Source organism: Vipera ursinii, assembly GCF_947247035.1.
Source record: "Vipera ursinii genome assembly, chromosome: 2".
NCBI classification, from domain to species: domain Eukaryota; kingdom Metazoa; phylum Chordata; class Lepidosauria; order Squamata; family Viperidae; genus Vipera; species Vipera ursinii.
This window is the reverse complement of record NC_139513.1, coordinates 136,456,723-136,475,846: the sequence shown is the minus strand read 5'-3', so window position 1 is coordinate 136,475,846 and position 19,124 is coordinate 136,456,723. Positions and strand designations below refer to the sequence as shown.

The 19,124-nt window shown below is 43.3% G+C and overlaps 1 protein-coding gene across 1 annotated transcript; it reads right to left on the bottom strand.

Moving 5' to 3' along the window:
* Positions 1 to 6,710: 6,710 nt before the first annotated feature.
* LOC310634883 (uncharacterized protein) lies at positions 6,711 to 14,197 on the bottom strand (the record flags this gene model as incomplete). Its single annotated transcript, XM_083353421.1, has 3 exons — positions 6,711 to 7,711; positions 9,610 to 9,733; positions 13,619 to 14,197. 3 exons carry the CDS (start codon positions 14,195 to 14,197, stop codon positions 6,711 to 6,713), a joined length of 1,704 nt encoding a protein of 567 aa, XP_083209547.1.
* Positions 14,198 to 19,124: the final 4,927 nt, after the last annotated feature.

The window sequence follows — 19,124 nt, the reverse complement described above, 5'->3', positions numbered from 1 at the left end:
GACCTCTCCTCATCTGTCTATCCTCCGTGGTATACAGAGTAACTGAGAGGGATGAAGCTGAAGAAGAGAAGTCTAGAGCACCACTGGTGGAAGACAAGGGATGAACTTTACCGAATACGGGTAAAAGATGCTATTAAGGCCTACCTTGTGATTCATGCAGCGAAGTGTAAATACTTCTCCACACTAATTGTGTCTGCAGATAATCAACTGGTGACCCTCTTTAGGGTGATCCGTCCCCTCCTGGGGAAGGAAGAGACTGAGGTCCACATGAAGGGATGTGCTGAGGAATTTGCAGATTTTCTGAAGACAAAATCATTCGACTTTGTTCCCAGTTACATGCTGGCATGGTTGCTGGTTCGCTGGAGGCCCCCGAAGCTGGTTCTTGCCTGTTATCTGGGAACTGTTTGACCTTGTTGCTCTTAAGAAAATGGACAGGATCCTACGGAGTATGCACATAAGCACCTGTGTTTTAGACCCATGTCTCTCCTGGCTTGTGAAAGATTCCTGGGAGGTAACGTGCAGGTGGACACTGGCAGTGATTAATGCTTCCTTACAGGAGGGGGTAGTGCCCCAGCACTTTAAGGAGGCTGTGGTCTGCCCTCTTCTCAAGAAGCCATTGCTGGATTTCACCCTGTTGGATAATTTCTGACCTTTCTTCAATCTTCCCTTTTTGGGGAAGGTTGTTGAGAAGATGGTTGTGCCGCAGCTCCAGAGGTTTCTGGATGAAACAGATTATCTAGACCAGGGGTCCCCAACCCCCGGTCCGTAGCATGCCAGCAACTGGTCCACACAAACAAGCAAAGCCCCATCTGCGAGATGCAGGCAGCACACAAAACCATGCACCCTCTGGTCCATGGAAAAACCTCTCTCCACGGAATCGGTCCCTGGTGCCCAAAAGGTTGGGGACCTCTGATCTAAACCCCCTAACAGTCAGGATTCAGGCCTTGATATGGGACAGAAACAGCATTAGTCATGCTTTTTGATGAACTATGGCAGGAACAGCATTGGGGTAGTGCATCCATCCTCGCTCTACTTGACCTCTTGGTGGCTTTCAATACCATCAACCATGGTATCCTTTTGGAGTGGCCTCGGGGGTTGGGAGCAGGGGGCTTTGTGCTATCCTGGTTTACTTTCTTTCTCTGTGGCCACTCTTAGTGTTAATAGGAGGTGAGAGATCCAGCCCTCACCCACTGCTTTACAGGGTCCCACAAGGCTGGGTATTCTGTCCCCGCCTATTCAACATCTACAAGAAGCAGTTGGGTGAGATCATCCATTACCATGGACTGAGATATCATTAATATGCAGATGATACTCAGCTGTATATCTCAGGCCATGGTGAGCTAAGCAATACCATCGCCTCCCTCTCGGAGTGCCTGGAGGCTGTAAGGGGCTGGATGGGGAGCAACAGGTTGAAACTGAACCCTGGCAAGACCGAGTGGCTCTGGCTTTGGGGTTCTTTGGTCCATGGAGAATTGCCACCTTTGGTCTTGGATGGGGTGGCACTGCCCCAAACAGACCCAGTGCATAATTTGGGAGTTCTCCTGGACTTGCGACTTCTACTCAAGGAGCAGGGAGCAGCTATGGTCAGGAGCACTTTTGTGCAACTGTGGGTTGTGCGCCAATTACACCCTTTCCTGGACCAAAAATTCCTGCTCATGGTTACTCATGCCCTAGTCACCTTCCATCTTGACTATTGCAATGTGGTCTATATGAGGCTGCCCTTCAAAAGCATCCGGAAGCTCCAGTTGGTGCAAAATGCAGCACATGTGTTGGTTTGCACGTGTGTTATCTCTCCTGTGGGAACTGCATTTGTTACTGATTTGCTTCTGGGTGCCATTCAAGATTCTGGTTGTCACCTTTAAGGCCCTTCATGGTTGGGACTAGATTATCTGAGGGACCGTCTCTTTCCAGACCCATTAGAGAGGGGAGGCAAGGAATGTTGTGGGTCCTGTCCCCTAATGATATACATCTGGTGGGACCCAGAAGAAGGGCCTCCCTCTCTCTGGAAGATCATCCCTCCAGAAATTAGACTGTCCCCCACTCTGATACTCTTTTGGAAGCCCCTGAAGACATGGTTCTGCCAACAGGCCTGAAGAACCCAGAGCAGGTTGGAGCCCATTAAATGACTGGGATGAGTGTGTATTGTTGCCGGGGTGGGGGTGGGGGTGGAGGTTACTATTTTATTATTTTATTTTTAATTTCTTTTATACAGTATTGTGTTTTTGTTTCCTGTAAGCCACCTTGAGTTGCCGTGAGCAAGTAGGCGGCAATATTAATTGGTGGGTGTGTGATTGTTGAGAAAAGAATATGTACAGTATTGGGATTCACAGTGAATGTGAATCTATAGTACAATCCATTCTAGGAGCCTCACATCTTACTAATTAGCACTTTCCACCCAATGAATTGACTATCACTTGTAATAAAAGAATGAGTGAAGGAGCGAAGCCCTTTTTATGTCTATAATAGGAATTTGAGACAAGAGCTACTGCTTATAGTGGCCCCTAATGCCTATCAGAGGATCTGGATAAACAGCAGCTGTTAATGGACAGCTTTTGAACAAATATCCCAGTCCTGGCTATTTCTCTGGCAAAAGAAAGGTGCCCTTTGCTGTTTATCCCAGTTTGTAGAATTTATTTTGTTTCAAAAGTCTATTAGTTTTCCCATAACTAAGGGCAACATTCAATAAAATAAAGTTTGGTTCAATTTCAGTCCCAAATAAATATGCAAACGAGAGGGCTTTTTTAAATCAAATTAACCAAATACCCTTTTAAAATTTGGCAATAATACTCCTGCAAAATTACAAATAAGTGGTCACCACCATGACTGTTCACCCATTCATCATGAGGGCAGGCAATAGGATTCTGCTCTTAATAAAGACTTTAAGACTGACACATGCTAGACAAGCTTAAAAACAAGAACTTGGGAAATATGTTTTTCCCTTTTTAAATGTAAGAACTATCCTTACCTCTTCATGAGCAAAAAGAAGAAATTATTTAAGACTGCAAAACTACTAAGGAGAATATAATATATTATTCCCAAAATGGTGATCATTTTTTCAAAGAGCAACACCTGTCTCTCCATTTTAATATTGCCCTTCTTAATTGATCAAAAGCCTCATAATATTTCTGCTTTATTACATCATTTTCATTTTTGTACACAGCTTATTTGTTCCGTTTCCAACGCTATGGGCTAAATAAGACCTGACAGTATTTGCTTAACCAATTTCCAAAATTGTGTATGTTTAACAGGTTCTAATTAAATCAATAGCTTTCAAACTGTCTTTCTTCCTTTTCAGCAAAGCAAGTGATAGGTCCAATGCTAATAACTAATTTTTCCCCCAAAAAAAGATTCTTTTATTCTGAGATTTCCAAAACTATAGAGCTAACCTCTCTTTTGTAGTTTCTCATCAGCTACAAAAGATAGAAGCCACAAACCAGTATTTTTATGCTCATCTCATCCAAATAATTTACACTTTGCAGAATGTTGTTGTTACCCATCCGACTGACGGTTAATTGATATTCTGATCATGTACATTTTTCCATGTTTGTGTTATCACAAAAAGTCTGATAAACTGCCATTCTGAGTTGGGAAGACATTAAAGTCTGAATAAAATATGAAAAGATATAATATTGTACCTTGCTTACACCACTGGGTCTCAACCATGTATTTCTTAGCCTATTCATCACTCAGTGGAATAACTGGGGCCTATTATGATGGAAACAAAGCACCCATTTCTCCAAAGAAGGATCCTTATAAGTGCATGTAATTATTTTTTATTCTTAATAAAATGTTTACAAAATAACTAATTAAAATGTCAGGGACTTATCTTGTCTCTATCTTAAATTATTTGAGTCACCTCCTCCTTGATATGTTGACCCTTGAGAATTGTACAACTTTGTCCTCTTAGCAAAGCATTGATTCAGAATGTAGTTCCTTCAGACCACATGTACCCATATAAGAATTGGAAATACATCCTTTTAAACTGAAAGGGAAGGTGCTAAGTTGTCCTCTGCATGCCAATTTTGTAAGTACCCTGATTATACCTAGCTTTGGTGGCACACTTAACACGAATCCTGTTCAGATAATATGAAGAATATAATTCTTCCTTCCAGTCACTGATTTGCCTTTGTATACCAACAACACATCACACAGGAGGCCAAGTCAGTCACATGGTCACCCGTTTTTTTCCAGCTGCCACAAAGGAGATTAGGATGCTGTTTGTCACTTCCACCAATCCAGCTTCCTGCTTCTCCATAGGATAAAATAGAAATTGGGCCTCTGTCATCTTAGCCTTGGAGTGGGAAAAATGAAGAAACACTGATAAGTAGTTTGCATGATCTTGGACTGTTTGGGGCTAAAGTTAATTAGTCCTCTGAATTAAGGTCATTTTTCTTAGGATAGAATGTTTGCAGATCATGCTTACCCTACCCTGATCCTGTTAGGAGAATAGATGCACAACCACCTAACATTCAGCCAGCCAGCTACTTGTATAGGAGAAACTAGTTGATATATTAGAGCACATAAGCATAGATGGTGGAGGCAAAGAACAGCCATCATTGATGGCTTTCCTGTTGTTATAAAGTTGGCTGGGCAACTATCATTTTTTGCTGTTTATTTTTAAACTGTGTATTTATCTTAGGAATCTAAAATTAATTGCTAGGTTGAGGTGGCAGAAGCAAAATAAGGAAGAAATATTTACAACTGCCTTGTTGTTTACCTTTCCAAACTCAACGTTTAGGAAAAAGAGGACTAATAATATATAGGATCATAGTTCTGTTTATTAAAATAATGTCAAGACTGCCAGTATTTTTGGCCTCTATGTTAGGCATCTTCTAAAAGTATGTGACTTGTGCATTGGAAGTCTGCTGAATGTGATACCTTGCCATCACGTTAGTTCATTTTTGGAGGAGAGAATAAGTTATTAAAGTGTCCAAATGCTTAATGACTCAGCATCTGGCTCTGGATAAGCATGTCTTGCTTCTGGAATTCTATCAGTATATATGTAAATTTTATCTTCACAATTATGAACATTAATAACCTCTTTAACACAGTGTTAATATTAAATATAACCTCTTCAACAGGCTAAATTCTTGACCACTTCAGAACCTTACGCACAGTCCTACCTAAGGTTGTAAGTAGGGCTTTTCTGAATTTGTATCAAAGATTTTAATTCGTTCTAAAATATGTCCTACACTTTTGGAACAGGTATCACTTTATCATCACCAATACAGCATTCTCAGGAACTATTATTTCTTCCCTTAGGATGGTACTAACCCTAAGTTTACCAATTTTGTATTCAATTTATTTCCATTTAAATGGCGATGCTGGCCAGAAAACAGCAGTGGGACATCAGCCACTGAGATAAAGAATTGTTATCTATTTTGCCTCCTATAGTTCCAGAACCTTTAATAGATACAATTGAGTAAGTTAAGTTTGTCTGTCTATATCTGAGGCCAGGTCTCAATAAAATAAAAGTAGCAGCAGCCAATAAAAAGTGAGCTCATTTGCTACAAGTCCTCACAATGCACAAACCACATTTACATATTCCTCCTTTCACATCTCCATCTGCAATCCAGAGCTTCGTCCATGACTTTTCCTTCTTTAATATTATAATTGGAAGGTAAGTTTGTTACCTAGATCACATCTGTCAGTCTACATGCAAGCGTGGAACAATGACACTCCATACTTTTGGGAATTGTCTGCTTGCCATAATTTATAAAAACGAATCTCAGAATAAAACTTTAGGTCGTGTAAGTCAGAAGTCCTACTAGAATCAGTGACATGATTACAAAAGCCCCAACCATAAATTCTGCTAACTCCTTTCAAGAATTTCTAGTCACAAGCTGGGAAAGTTGCCCTTTCTGACCTCATAGGAGAGATGTGGCCATTTAGGCTAGATGGTGCCGAAGGCCCAACCTGAAAAGTTTCACATCCATCAAATACCTAGGACAGAAATGAGAGGATGACATCTAGTATCGCAGATGGATTGACAGCTGGTTGGGTTTTAATATAAAGAAGTAGAAGCTGACTGAGGTATCATCATTGCCCATCTAGGAAGATTACCAGCTCATACCATTATTCCAACAGTGCTCCTGTATATTGTCTGATGCCTGCCAAACTTATGATGATCTGTCTGCTTTCCCAGTCTCTGCCTGGTATTTCCTAGGCAGAGAAAAACTGCATTTAAATCACCATAAAGAGTAAAGTCAATCATTGTCCTAACCAGGCCTTGAACATACCAGGTGTATTCAATTTCTGTCTCATTTGAATTGTTTGGAAGCTATTCTTTCTGAAAAGAGAGCTATTCCTCTTTTACCCGATTAGCAAAGGACAGGTCATCGCTTGGAAAAGGTTTACTCCAACTGCTGCATGCAGGAGTCATCTGCATTATTTCAGCTGCTTCAAAAGATTACAGATACTGTATTTGCAGATAAATGAAAACCGGCCATATAAATGGAGGAAAAGCCAAGGTTACTCTTCCTGCCTTTTCTTTCCTAAAGTTACAATTCCATCTACAAAGGCCCCTTCTCTTTTAGGAGTGCTGTTTATAAAAACACAGACAGAGAGCATGATGAGCTTTCATTATGTCATCATCGATCTTCATGTCCACTTTTTAGTCAGTAGTAGAGGAACAGAAAAAGGAGTTGACTCTTTATCCTACCTACAGAATGATTCATACCTCTGTAAGCAGCAGCTAAGAGTGATAAACGTCAGGGACTGGGAGAGAGAATCAAGCTAGGTTCCTCCTGATCTTCCAGTTCTTTCTCCGGTTTGATCTCGTGAGTTTTGAATGGACTTTTAGCCGGAGACTCAGTGGGCTGGAGGGTCTCACTTCCTTTTGGATATTCTTTTGAGTGGCACCTCTGATGTTTCACCAGCACACCCCTCTGTCTGAATCTTCTCCCACACTCAAGGCAGCGGTACGGTTTTTCTCCTGTATGGATACGTTGGTGTGTAATGAGATCAGACAGCCTGGTGAATCTTCTGTCACACTCATCACAGGCATAGGGTTTCTCTCCTGTGTGGATTTTTTGGTGCCGGGTAAGATCTGAAGGGTAGGCAAACTTCCTGCTGCACACCTTACAGGAAAATGGCTTCTCCCCCGAGTGTGTTCGCTGGTGTGAGACCAGGTTGGAGTGTTGGATGAACCTTTTCCCACACACCCCACAGGCGTGAGGTTTTTCTCCTGTATGGATCCTTCTGTGTGTAGTGAGAGAAGAGGAGGACACAAAGTGTTTCCCACAGTCAGTGCAGGCATAGGGCTTCTGGCCCATATGGTTCCTCTCGTGGATCTTCAGAGCAGACTGGTGGCTGAAGCATTTCTGGCAATAGGAACAGTGGTATGGCTGCTCTCCCGAGTGACTCCTTTGATGGCTGACAAGATATGCCCGTTGGCTGAAAGTATCTCCACACTCAGAACAGATGTGAGGCTTCTCTCCTGTGTGGATTTTCTGATGTCTTGTGAGATGGGAAAGCTGGCTAAAGCTTTTCCCACACTCGACACAAAGGTAGGGTCTTTCGCCTGTGTGAACGTTAAAATGTTTTGCCAGATCTGAGGGGCGAGTGAAGCTTTTGCCACATTCGATACAGATGTGGCTTTTCTCTTTCCTTTGGGTTCCCCTTGAGACTGGATGGACTGCCACACTCCCCTCTTCCTTGGACTCCAGATGAGGCTGTTCCAGCTCCTCAGTTCTGCTAACTGGATTGGCACCTGTAAGGGGAGAAAGGTGGTCACAATGCAGCTCCACAGATCACGGCTAAGAAGGAGGTAAGCACCTCATAGATGCTTTTCTAAACATTCTTGTGCTCCAATTCAAGGTGTTGGTTAAAGTCCTGCATGGCATGGGGCCAGATTACCTACAGAAACATCTTCATCAGCCCATCCCACCAGATCAGGCAGGGAAGGTACATTGTGGACCTCATCCGTTAAAGAATTCTGACTGGCAGGGCCCAGGACGAGAGCCTTCTCTGCCATTGCCTCAGTTCTGTGGAAAACTCTCCCCCCAGAGGTGAGGCCGCCCCCATTCTCCTAAGCTTCCAGAAAGGTGTGAAGCTTCCAGAATGGCTTTGCGGCCTTGCTTGCAAGGCACTAAGGGTCATGCAGCCATGGGGCTAGTTAGCACTCGGGAAGCCCTCACCCTGCCTTTTAATTAATGCTTAACATTCTGTGCCTCTTTTAAATTTTATATACTATATTTATGCTTTTAATATTTTATTATAGACCACCCAGAGCCCCTCTGTGAGCGGGATGGGCAATCCTTAAATATAACAAACAAATAAATAAATCTTACATTAGACCAGGAGTTTGCCTTCCATAGTGTCCAACCACATCATTCTAGAAAGATCTCTTAAAGGAATGAAACTTCCCATAGTATCTGATACTGATGATGATATGGTATTGAATGATGTTTCTTGTAAAGTCAATTATAGGTCCTCAACTTACGACCACAATGGAGCCCAAAATTTCTGGTGCTAAGTAAGGCAGTTGTTAAGCAAATTCTGCCCATTTTTCGACCTTTCTTTCCACAGTTAAGTGAATCACTGCAGTTGTTAAGTGAGTAACATGGTTGTTAAGTGAATCTGGCTTCCCAGATGACTTTGCCTGCCTGTCAGAAGATCGCAAAAGGGGATCTTAAGATCCTGGGGCACTGCAATCATCATAAATATAAATCAGTTGAATTTTGATCATGTGACCATGGAGATGCTGCAATGGTTGTGTGAAAAATGGTCATAAGACCCTTTTTTCACTGCCACTGTAACGTCGAACTGTGACTTCAAATGAACTGTTGTAAGTCGAGGACTATCTGTACAGCAATTCCCTGTAATCAAATAGTACACAGGTTGGGGGAAATTGTTAAGTCAGGCTATCATAAACTGAAGTGCCCATACATAGCAATGTATGGTAATGTATGCAGTATCTCATGATCATGTAGCTAGAACTAGTATAAAAAAATACCAAATACCTATAAACTGAGGAACACAATGTCCATTTTGAAAATCACAGTAATTCCTAACTATTTTAACCATCCTTTTTGAATACTTCTATTAGAATTAAGGGTAACTCTGAGGCTTTATACCTTAGTTTATGAGCCTATGTAACAAATTATAAACAGGCATTGTAGTTAAGAGGAAAAATCAAAATACAAATTTAAACATTAAAAGAGAAGCTAAATATAACATTCAGTTCTGGTCTGAAAAAGCTGGTGACAGGAAGTATGTTTCCCCACCCTTGAAAGACTATCTCCAAGGAAGAGTCTTGTGAGCCTTATGATCATCTGACAAACTAAAATTGAATGTTCATCAATTTTTAAAGATAGTCTAATCTTTGCAATTGAACTTCTAAATTCCATACATTCATAGAAATACTGAATGGCTTCAGAGATAAAATAGAATTCTGTGGAAATTCCTTGGAATAAGTCACATGGGGAGAGCAGGAATCTGTCTGTGTCACTTTCTGGAACTCTACTGTGCAGTTAAAGGTTAACAATTCCCACCCCCACCCTTCCTACAACATATATTGTCCTAAAAATGACAACTACTCCATAAAGACATCAATTTGTATCTATTCAAAAGTGACAAATTGCAAACTAAGGCTAAAGATGTCCTTACCCATTGAAAGGTTAACAATATCCACCCTCTGTATCTTGTTGCCGGATTGCTGCTGCCTGACCTCCAGTGACACCCTCTGTGCTCCTGAAAAATCCACAGCCACATCTTGAGCTGACCGAGTCCCCTGAAAGAACAGTGAAGGTCAGGTTCATAGAGACATGATGGGTGAAGGTGTAGTGAACTATAGACAGTGTACATATTGATTCAAGGAGTTGTGCACTTGATCTCAGGTATTAAAAAGTTAAAAGATAAATATGCGAGCTTCTAAAAAACCAATCCCTGCAAATCCAAGTGAAACACAACTGCATTTTTATAGCCATGGTGGTCTATTTTAACCAGGGCAAGAAGAATCTCAAAGATTGTAGCATTTTCCCAGCATCCAAGATTTACCGATATAAAGACAGAATGGCTCGCTGGATTCACATGTTTGTCTGTATGCCATAATGTAATTTATTTGGCTTTGCAAATCATGTCTTAGGAATCAGAATAATGTGTGATCCCAAGGTAAACAACTTTCAATACCACTAAACTCTTTTGCACAGCTATTTTTTTTCCTCCTTGCTAGATTTCCTGAAGATGAAAATGGAAGCATCCAACATAAAACAGTAATAAGTAGCTAATGATAAAAAAGAAACCCTATATATAGAACTGAAAAAACAATAAAAACTGTTTTTATACACTTCAACAACATTAGTGGAAATAGTGAAACTTTATGTTGCACTCCCTTTCATCATTTAAACATCTCCAGACTTCTAGTAAAGTATCTTCCATTATGACCTGAATTTAACTACTACTACTATTATTACCCCTTCATGGATTACTGCCTTGTCGTGGTGAAGGGGCTTGCGTAATTCAATGAAGCTATGAGCTATGCCGTGCAGGGCCACCCAAGACGGAAAGTGTTGTGATTCAGGGTCAGCCTGTGGGTTCGGCAGTTGGGTCGGACGAATCAGAGGAGGAGGGGGGTGTTGAAGACCTTGCTGAGGGGGTTGAAGATCTTGCTGATGATAGCCCTCAGGCAGGCCCCTCCCACTTGGTCACCATGGAGACCCAGCTGTGTGAGCCTGACAGTGTGGATGAAGATGACCCACAGCTGGCCCCGTTCAAGGACGCCCGACGCAGGAGGCAGTCAAGTAGGAGTAAACAGAGGAAGGCTGTGGGGCTTCTCGGAAGGAGGCAGAGAGAGGCCACGCCCTGAACTCTTTATAAAGGGAATGTTTGGGGAGGGCTGGTTTGCTGAAAGCAACCGCTCAGGTAGTGTTTCAAAGCTCCTGTATCTTGGTTCGTGTCTTGTTTGTTTTTTGTAGTAATAAATTTGGCAGACGTCATTCCAGCCTCTTGCTGTTTATAAAGGGGTTGCCTTTTCTGCAGGGCCGGTAGCAGGCTGGTACAGAACAGAAAGGTCATAGCAGAGAGTTCTGACAAAATGTGATCCACTGGAGAAGGAAATGGCAACCCACTCCAGTATCTTTGCCATGAAAACCCCATGGACAGTACCAAAAGGCAAAACAATATGATGCTGGAAGATGAGCCCCTCAGGTCAGAAGGCGTCCAATATGCTACTGGGGAAGAGCAGAGGGCTAGTACTAGTAGCGCCAGAAAGAATGAAGGGACTGGGCCAAAGCCGAAAGGACGCTCAGCTGTGGATATGTCTGGTGGTGAAAGGAAAGTCCGATGCTGTAAAGATTCTTTCTCCATAGGAACCTGGAATGTAAGATCCATGAATCAAGGAAAGCTGGACGTGGTCAAACAAGAGATGACAAGACTGAACATCGACATCTTAGGTATCAGCGAACTAAAATGGGCAGGAATGGGTGAATTTAATTCAAATGACCATCAGGTATACTACTGCAAGAATCCCTCAGAAGAAATGGAGTAGCCTTCATAGTCAATAAAAGAGTAGGAAAAGCAATACTGGGATACAATCCTCAAAATGACAGAATGATCTCAGTTCGAATCCAAGGCAAACCATTCAATATCACAGTAGTCCAAGTCTATGCCCCAAGCACCAGTGCTGAAGAGGATGAAATTGACCACTTCTACGAAGCCCTACAGCACCTTATAGAACTAACACCAAAAAATGATGTCCTTATCATCATGGGGGATTGGAATGCTAAGGTAGGAAGCCAAAAGATAACCGGAATAACAGGCAAGTTTGGCCTTGGAGTACAAAATGAAGCAGGGCACAGGCTGATAGAATTTTGTCAAGAGAATACGATGGTGATAGCAAACACTCTTTTCCAACAACCCAAGAGACGGCTCTACACATGGACATCACCAGACGGTCAACACAGAAATCAGATTGACTATATGCTCTGCAACCAAAGATGGAGAAGCTCTATACAGTCAGTAAAAACAAGACCAGGAGCTGACTGTGGCTCAGACCATGAGCTTCTCATTGCAAAGTTTAGGCCTAAACTGAAGAAAGTAGGGGAAAGCACTAGGCCACTCAGGTATGAATTAAATCATATCCCTGTTGAATATACAGTAGAAGTGACAAATAGATTTAAGGAATTAGATCTGATAGACAGAGTGCTTGAAGAACTATGAACAGAGGTTCGCAACACTGTACAACAGGTAGCAACCAAAACCATCCCAAAGAAAAAGAAATGCAAGAAAGCAAAATGACTGTCTGAGGAAGCTTTGCAAATAGCTGAGGAAAGGAGGGAAGTGAAAGGCAAGGGAGAAAAAGAAATCGAATGCAGAATTCCAGAGAATAGCTAGAAGAGAAAAGAATGCCTTCTTAAATGAACAGTACAAAGAAATAGAAGAAAACAATAGAATAGGGAGGACCAGAGATATTTTCAAGAAAATTGGAGAGATGAAGGGAACGTTTAATGCAAAAATGGGCATGATAAAGGACCAAAATGGCAGGGACATAACAGAGGCAGAAGAGATGGCAAAATTACACAGAAGAACTATACAAGAATGAGCTTAACGTCCCTAATAATCACAGTGAGGTGGTCACTGACCTCGAGCCAGACATCGTAGAATGTGAAGTGAAGTGGGCCTTAGAAAAGCTGAGCAACAACAAAGCTAGTGGAGGTGACAGTATTCCAGCTGAGCTATTCAAAATCTTAAAAGACGATGCAGTAAAAGTGCTACACTCAATTTGCCAACAAATTTGGAAAACTCAACAGTGGCCACAGGATTGGAAAAGATCAGTTTACATTCCAATTCCAAAGAAAGGCAGTGCCAAAGAATGTTGCTAAGTGAAATATGCGTTATGTGGGTTTTGCCCCATTTTGCGACTTTTCTTGCCATAGTTGTTAAGTGAATCATTGCATTTGTTAACTTGGGAACATGCTTGTTAAGTGAATCTGGATTCCCCATTGACTTTGTTTCTTCGAAGGGCGCAAAAACTGATCACATGACCCCAGGACACTGCAACCATCATAAATATGAATCAGTTGCCAAGCATCTGAGTTTTGATCATGTGACCATGGGGAGGCTGCAACAGTTGTGTTAAAAACAGTCATAAATCAGTTTTTTCCAGTGCCATTGTAACTTTGAATAGTCACTAAGTGAACTGTTGTAAGTTGAGGACTACCTGTATTGTACAAATTACACTTCCCATTTTGCTTTTTCTCAGCGTTCCAGCTTTTTGGAAACCTGAGACTTCAGAAAATGAAAACTAGCCAAAGAGGAGAATAATGGGGTCTTTTTCATTAATGGGGGACCACTTCCTTTCTCTTTATTCCCAGAAGGTGACTAAAGAGATGAACAGATTTGCTTGCTGCTAGTTTATGCAGCAATACTAGCTGTTACTGCACATTTTTAAATAAAAAGGTGAACGGGCAGAGTAGAGGTCAATCACCTTTCAGCATTGGTCTCTTGATCTGGGACTGGCAGGAGCCATAGTTCCACCCTAAGAGAAGTGGCATAAATTTCCTAGCCTGAGATGGACATGACCCAAACATAGCATCTGATATCATGGGCAGAGGGACAAGGGGGCCAGGTATAAGGCTTCATCTTGCCTACTGCTTGTCCTGGAACAAACAGGCCTCACCTGCTCCTCCTGCTGCTTGTCTTCTTGCTGCCGCAAAATGAAGCCTTCAGCCAGGGCCACTGCTTGGGCACAGGTCTCTGGGCTACGTTCCCTGACCTGATTTTGGATGTCCTGAGGCAAGATGATCAAGAACTGCTCTAAAATCAGCAGCTCGACAATCTGCTCTTTGGTGTGGCACTCTGGCTCCAGCCAGCAAAGGCAGAGCTCCCGCAGGCGGCCACAGACCTCCCGAGGCCCCTCAGCTTCCTGGTAGCAGAACTGCCTGAAGCGCTGGCGGTGTAGCTCCGTGCTGGGGGAGTTTTTTTGCAAGAAGATAGTCTTGACTTTGCCACAGGCTTTTTTGCTTCTAGCGTTCTTGCCACTCAACACTTGCTGGCCTTCTGCACTGAAAGCTGGCTTCAGTCGGGGCACCCCGTCACCTCCAGGCCACTGACAGACTCCAAATACTCTCTCAAAAGTGATCAGGTCATCCCAAGAGGTCAGATCTGGGAGGACTGGGCTGCCCCATACTGTGGCTGGAGAGGGCTTGGTCTTCAGGTATTCCCACCACTGGGTAGGCATGCCCTCTGGCTGTAACATTGTCCCAGGGGGCAGTTCCCATCTGATCCTAGGCTGAATGGCAAAATGGTCCCTTCCAGCTCGTTCTGATGCCTCTGTTGGTCCTAGCCCTCCTGGCACCTTCTCCATTTTCTGTACCAGGCACACCACCTTGTCAAATGTTGCCTGAACTACTACCTCACAGTCAGCCACACCTATGTACTGAAATCAGGTATTTTATCTTGCTGGAGATATTTCCAAATCCAGGCTTATTTCCCCCCACACAATCATTGTCTTGCAATTTTGGGAGCCTCCCCTACTTGCAATTTTGGGAGCCTCCCCTACTTTCACGTCCTTGCCCTCCTGTGTCCTTGAATCCACCAACAGCTACTACAAAACAAAATAACTCCACACAACTGTGGGCTTGATGCTAGGAGCCAAGGCCTATTGGTGACTGGCTCAGATTTCTTGTTCAATTATCTTCTTCCTGTAAAAAACAGACATAAAACACCCCTTATAACTTTGTCTTATATTTTCTCCCAAAGAGCTTGGGACTGCGTACATAAACCTTTTGAGTTTCTTCTTTAAAAAAAATTGAGACAAGTGAAGTTGAGGATGGTTGCTCATTCCGTTCAGGAGCTTCTCTTGAACAGACTGACAGTCAGTATTTAAATATGGCAGAGTCTAGGTTGTATTTAGGCCACATATGACACATACACCCATGTATACACTTACAGCCCCAGAACTAAATTTAAAATGCGTGACATATAAGCAAAAGATTAAAACCACAAATTGTATCAACAAAGCTGATACTAATGCTGCTATGTAAATTATGAAAAAAGATGCTGACTCTGATAAAGATGTTACACTTGATTCTGATAATTCCTGTTTTGTTCCAATTTTGTATTTTTTTGGTGCAAAAAAAAAAGTGCTATGGCTCCCTGACCTCTTTTTCTGAATTATGGATAGTCCTTACTCATTCAGCAACCATTCAAAGCTACAACAGCGCTAAGCAAGTAGGCTTACTGATGGTCCTTGAAGTTAGGACAATTGCAGCGTTTCTGTGGTCATGTGATTGTGATTTGTGCACTTGGCAATTTATGCACAATTACAAGGACTGCAGAATCCCATGGTCAGGTGATCACCATTTTGTGATCTTTGATGCTGGCTTTTGCCAAGCACAGTCAATGGGGAAGCCGGCAGGAAGTCACAAGTTGTGATCAAGTAATGACTCAATAACTGTTACTGATTCACTTCATGGCCATAACAAGAACTGCCAGCATAAATCAGTGCAGTCACATGATTTTTCCGGTTTATGCCCACGTTGGCCAGAGACACAGCTCCCAATCCCAATTATGTTCACTAATTGGGGGACTGCCTCCAGATATAACTGAATGTACAGGTATGACCACAACTGAGCCCAAAATTTCTGCTGCTAAGCAAGGCAGTTATAAAGTTAATTTTGCCCCAGTTCTAGTCCCGCCTTAGGCAAAAGCCAGTTGAGTGACCTTGGACCAGTCATTCCCTCTCAGTCCCAGGAAGCAAGCGAGGGCAAACCACTTCTGAAATCTGGCCAATGCAACTGCAAGGAATAGCCCAGGTGGTCATCGGGAGTCAAAAACTGACTCGAAGGAACACACAGTCTCTACCAGAACATGTCAATTTTGGCCTGAGAATAAGGAACTCCTCGATTTCATTTATTTTATGCATCAGTGCAACAGTCCTGTATTTCCCCTGTACAAGCTGATTTACAGCTCTCCCTCTGTGTACTATGTATCTTTCTTTCAGTTTTTAGAAAAGTGCATGATACTTTCAAGGGAAATTTTCATCAAATGTTCTGGTCAGGCCCTGTGCTTTGATAGCCAAAGAGACTGAACCATTATTATTATTATTATTATTATTATTATTATTATTATTATTATTATTATTATCATTATTATCATTATTATTATTAATATTTATTTATTTATTTATTTATTTATTTATTTATTTATTTATTTATTAAATTTATATACCGCCCTTCTCCCGAGGGACTCAGGGCGGTGAACAGGGCACATATAAATAACAAATACAAAAGTTAAAAAGAGAATTAAATAATCGCCCAATAAAACAATACAGTATAAAAACCCATTAAAAACGCTAAAATCCCCCCATCAGGCCAGGCCAGCTTGTTCGAATAAGTGGGACTTCAGACCGTGTCGGAAGGAGCGAAGGTCTGGTGCCGTCCGGAGCTCGACCGGCAGCTGGTTCCATAAAGCCGGAGCGCCCACAGAGAAGGCCCTCCCCCCGGGGGCCGCAAGCCGACATTCTCTGACCGGAGGCACCCTGAGGAGGCCCTCTCTGTGGGAACGCACAGGGCAGAGGGAAGTTGACGCCGGCAGCAGGTGGTCCCCAAGGTACTCCGGACCCATGCCATGTAGGGACTTAAAGACCATAACTAGAACCTGAGTAGTTATGAGTAGTTTCTGTCACTTTTGATGCTTTGATCCCTGGTTAGTTATCTAAAAGCTTGGGACCAGCTCTGTTAACAGAGTAACAGAATAATAGGGTTGGAAAGGACCTTGGAAGTCTTCTAGTGAGTAGTCCAACCTCCTGCTCAAGCAGGTGACCCTGTGCCATTTGAGGCAAACTGCTGTTCAATATCTTCTTAAAAACCTCCAGTGATGGAGTACACACAACTTCTGGAGGCAAATCATCCCACTGATTAATTGTTCTATTAGGAAATCTCGCCTTAGTTCTAAGTTGGATCTCTCTTTGATAAGTTTCCATCCCTTGACTCTTGTTCTGCCTTCAGGCTCCTTCTACTATGACAAGAGAAAAAAGTTGTGGCCCACAGAGATTTCCTGCCTGTCATTTTCAGTAAAAAAAAAAGGTTCAGGGAACAGGGAAAGAGAAAACTCCTTCCCTTCTCTTTGAAGATCTGCTACTCAAGGTTAACAGTACAGGTTTAGATAGCACAATTTTCCTCGCTGGCTCCCTCCAACCTGGTGCCTCCCAAAGGTTTTGGCACGACAGCTCCAGGACCTTCTAGCCATTGCCATGCTGGCTAAGGCTTATGGACCTGAAGCATCAATGCTTCTGCAGGGTGTCAGTTGCGATGAAAACACCACAGAAGCAGCAGCCTCTCAAGAGTTAGAGGGAGGCCATCAGAATTCTCTGTTTACACATGTTGTCTTTGAAAACTTGCTCTCCTTGACAGTGGGTGCTCAATTTTTAGGGAGCCTTTATTATGCTAAGTATTACCAAAAGACAAGGCCCATGTTAGGCTATTTGTACTTTATTGTTCTCTGAGAGCAGCACAGGACAAGAAGTGATAGGCCGACCAAATGCACAATATACAATCTCCCCTCCCATTTATGACAATGTGCACAAGGGTTTTTTTTGGGGGGGAGGAGATGGAAGACAAATGTCAAATATTCTCAGAATTTATCACTTGGAGCCATTAGAAGTGTGATAATGGGTGTTACCTAAATATTTCCCTGGCTTTTGTAGTTTCCTTATTTACTGGCTAAGCTAAACTAAGCTAAGCTATAATAAGACTAAAAAAACCCTCAGAGGTATGTTAAATGAAGACAGATACCAAGTGCGGGCTACGTTCACAGAGCCCTTAAAATCTTTTTGCAGAGTTAGGGGGCTACCCCCTATCATGCACCAGGGCTCCTCTGACATTCCACAATCTCCACAGGCATTAGAAAACTGGAAAAGCCGACTGGAGAGATAGGGAGACGGGACATTTATCAGATCCCGTGATTCTCCATCTCCATTCTCTCTCTCTCTCTTCCTCCCTCTCCCAATTACAAAGTCGGATTGACTCTTCCTTCACTGGGAGGCAAGAGAACTTTTGGGTTGAAAAAAATGGCCCGATGGGACACCACCACCACCCTCCCCAAATCCTGTGTCCTTATTCAGGCTTGGTTAACAAGAGGGGGGGGGTGGAGTTCCCCCTTCCTTTCTTCACCATAAAATACAAAACAAAAATCTGGCATTTTGTTGTTGTCAAGAAGGAAGAAGTGAAGCCAGCCCTTCCTTCCTTCCCTCCTTCTTCCTTTATCTCCTTCTTCATTTCTCTCCTTCCTTCATCTCCTTCCTTCTTTCCATATTTTTCTCCTTCCTGCCTGCCTTCCACATTTCTCTCCTTCCTTCCTCATTTATCTGATCCTCCCTTTTCCCTTCCTTTATCTCTTTCATTTACCTCCTTCTTTCCTACTTCTTTCCATATTTCCTTCCTTCCTTCCTTCCTTCCTTCCTTCCTTCCTTCCTTCCTTCCTTCCTTCCTTCATCTCCTTCCTGCGTTCCTTTTTAACGTATCTAGATAGCCTGGGGCGGACGTGTACGGCTGCAGTCCGGTGAGGCGGAGGGTCAGCGACAAACGAGCAGCGCCGGACAAAGGAAGCGCTAGGTTTCCGTGGAAGGGCCGCCAAAGCGCCACCCTGCTCGCCTCTCTCCGGACTCCGCGGGCCCGCTGCCTAACTTCACAAAAAGGCGGGAGGGGGGGCGTCCCCCCCAAAAAAACTCTACAGAAGTCCGCGAGGAAGCCCCCCAGCCTCTCCCGCCCCTCCTCTCCCCACCCAGATTTTGTTCTTCGACTCCGCCTGATTTCCCTCCCCCTCCCCCTCTCCCGCCCTTGCAGAGGCGTCGGCTTCCCTTCGCCCGGCTGCCCCTTCAACTCACCGCTCCCCACAACTCCTGCCTCCGTGCAGACAGCCGAAATCTCGAGCCCCGCAGACCAGCCCACCAGCCTTTAACAGAATTCAGATGCCAAGGCTTTTAATCCCAGGGCGGAGCGGGATGGAGTCTTGGCTATACCGCATCCCCCCTTCTCGGCTTCCTGGGCCTCTCCAGGGTTTAGCTCTCGCTCCATAGGACTAAGCCGGCTTAAATCCAAAGGCTCCCGTTTAACTGGTTTGAGGATCGGACTGCCAGTCACTGAAACTCTTGACGCGTCTCGGCGCTGTGGGAGGTGGGGATG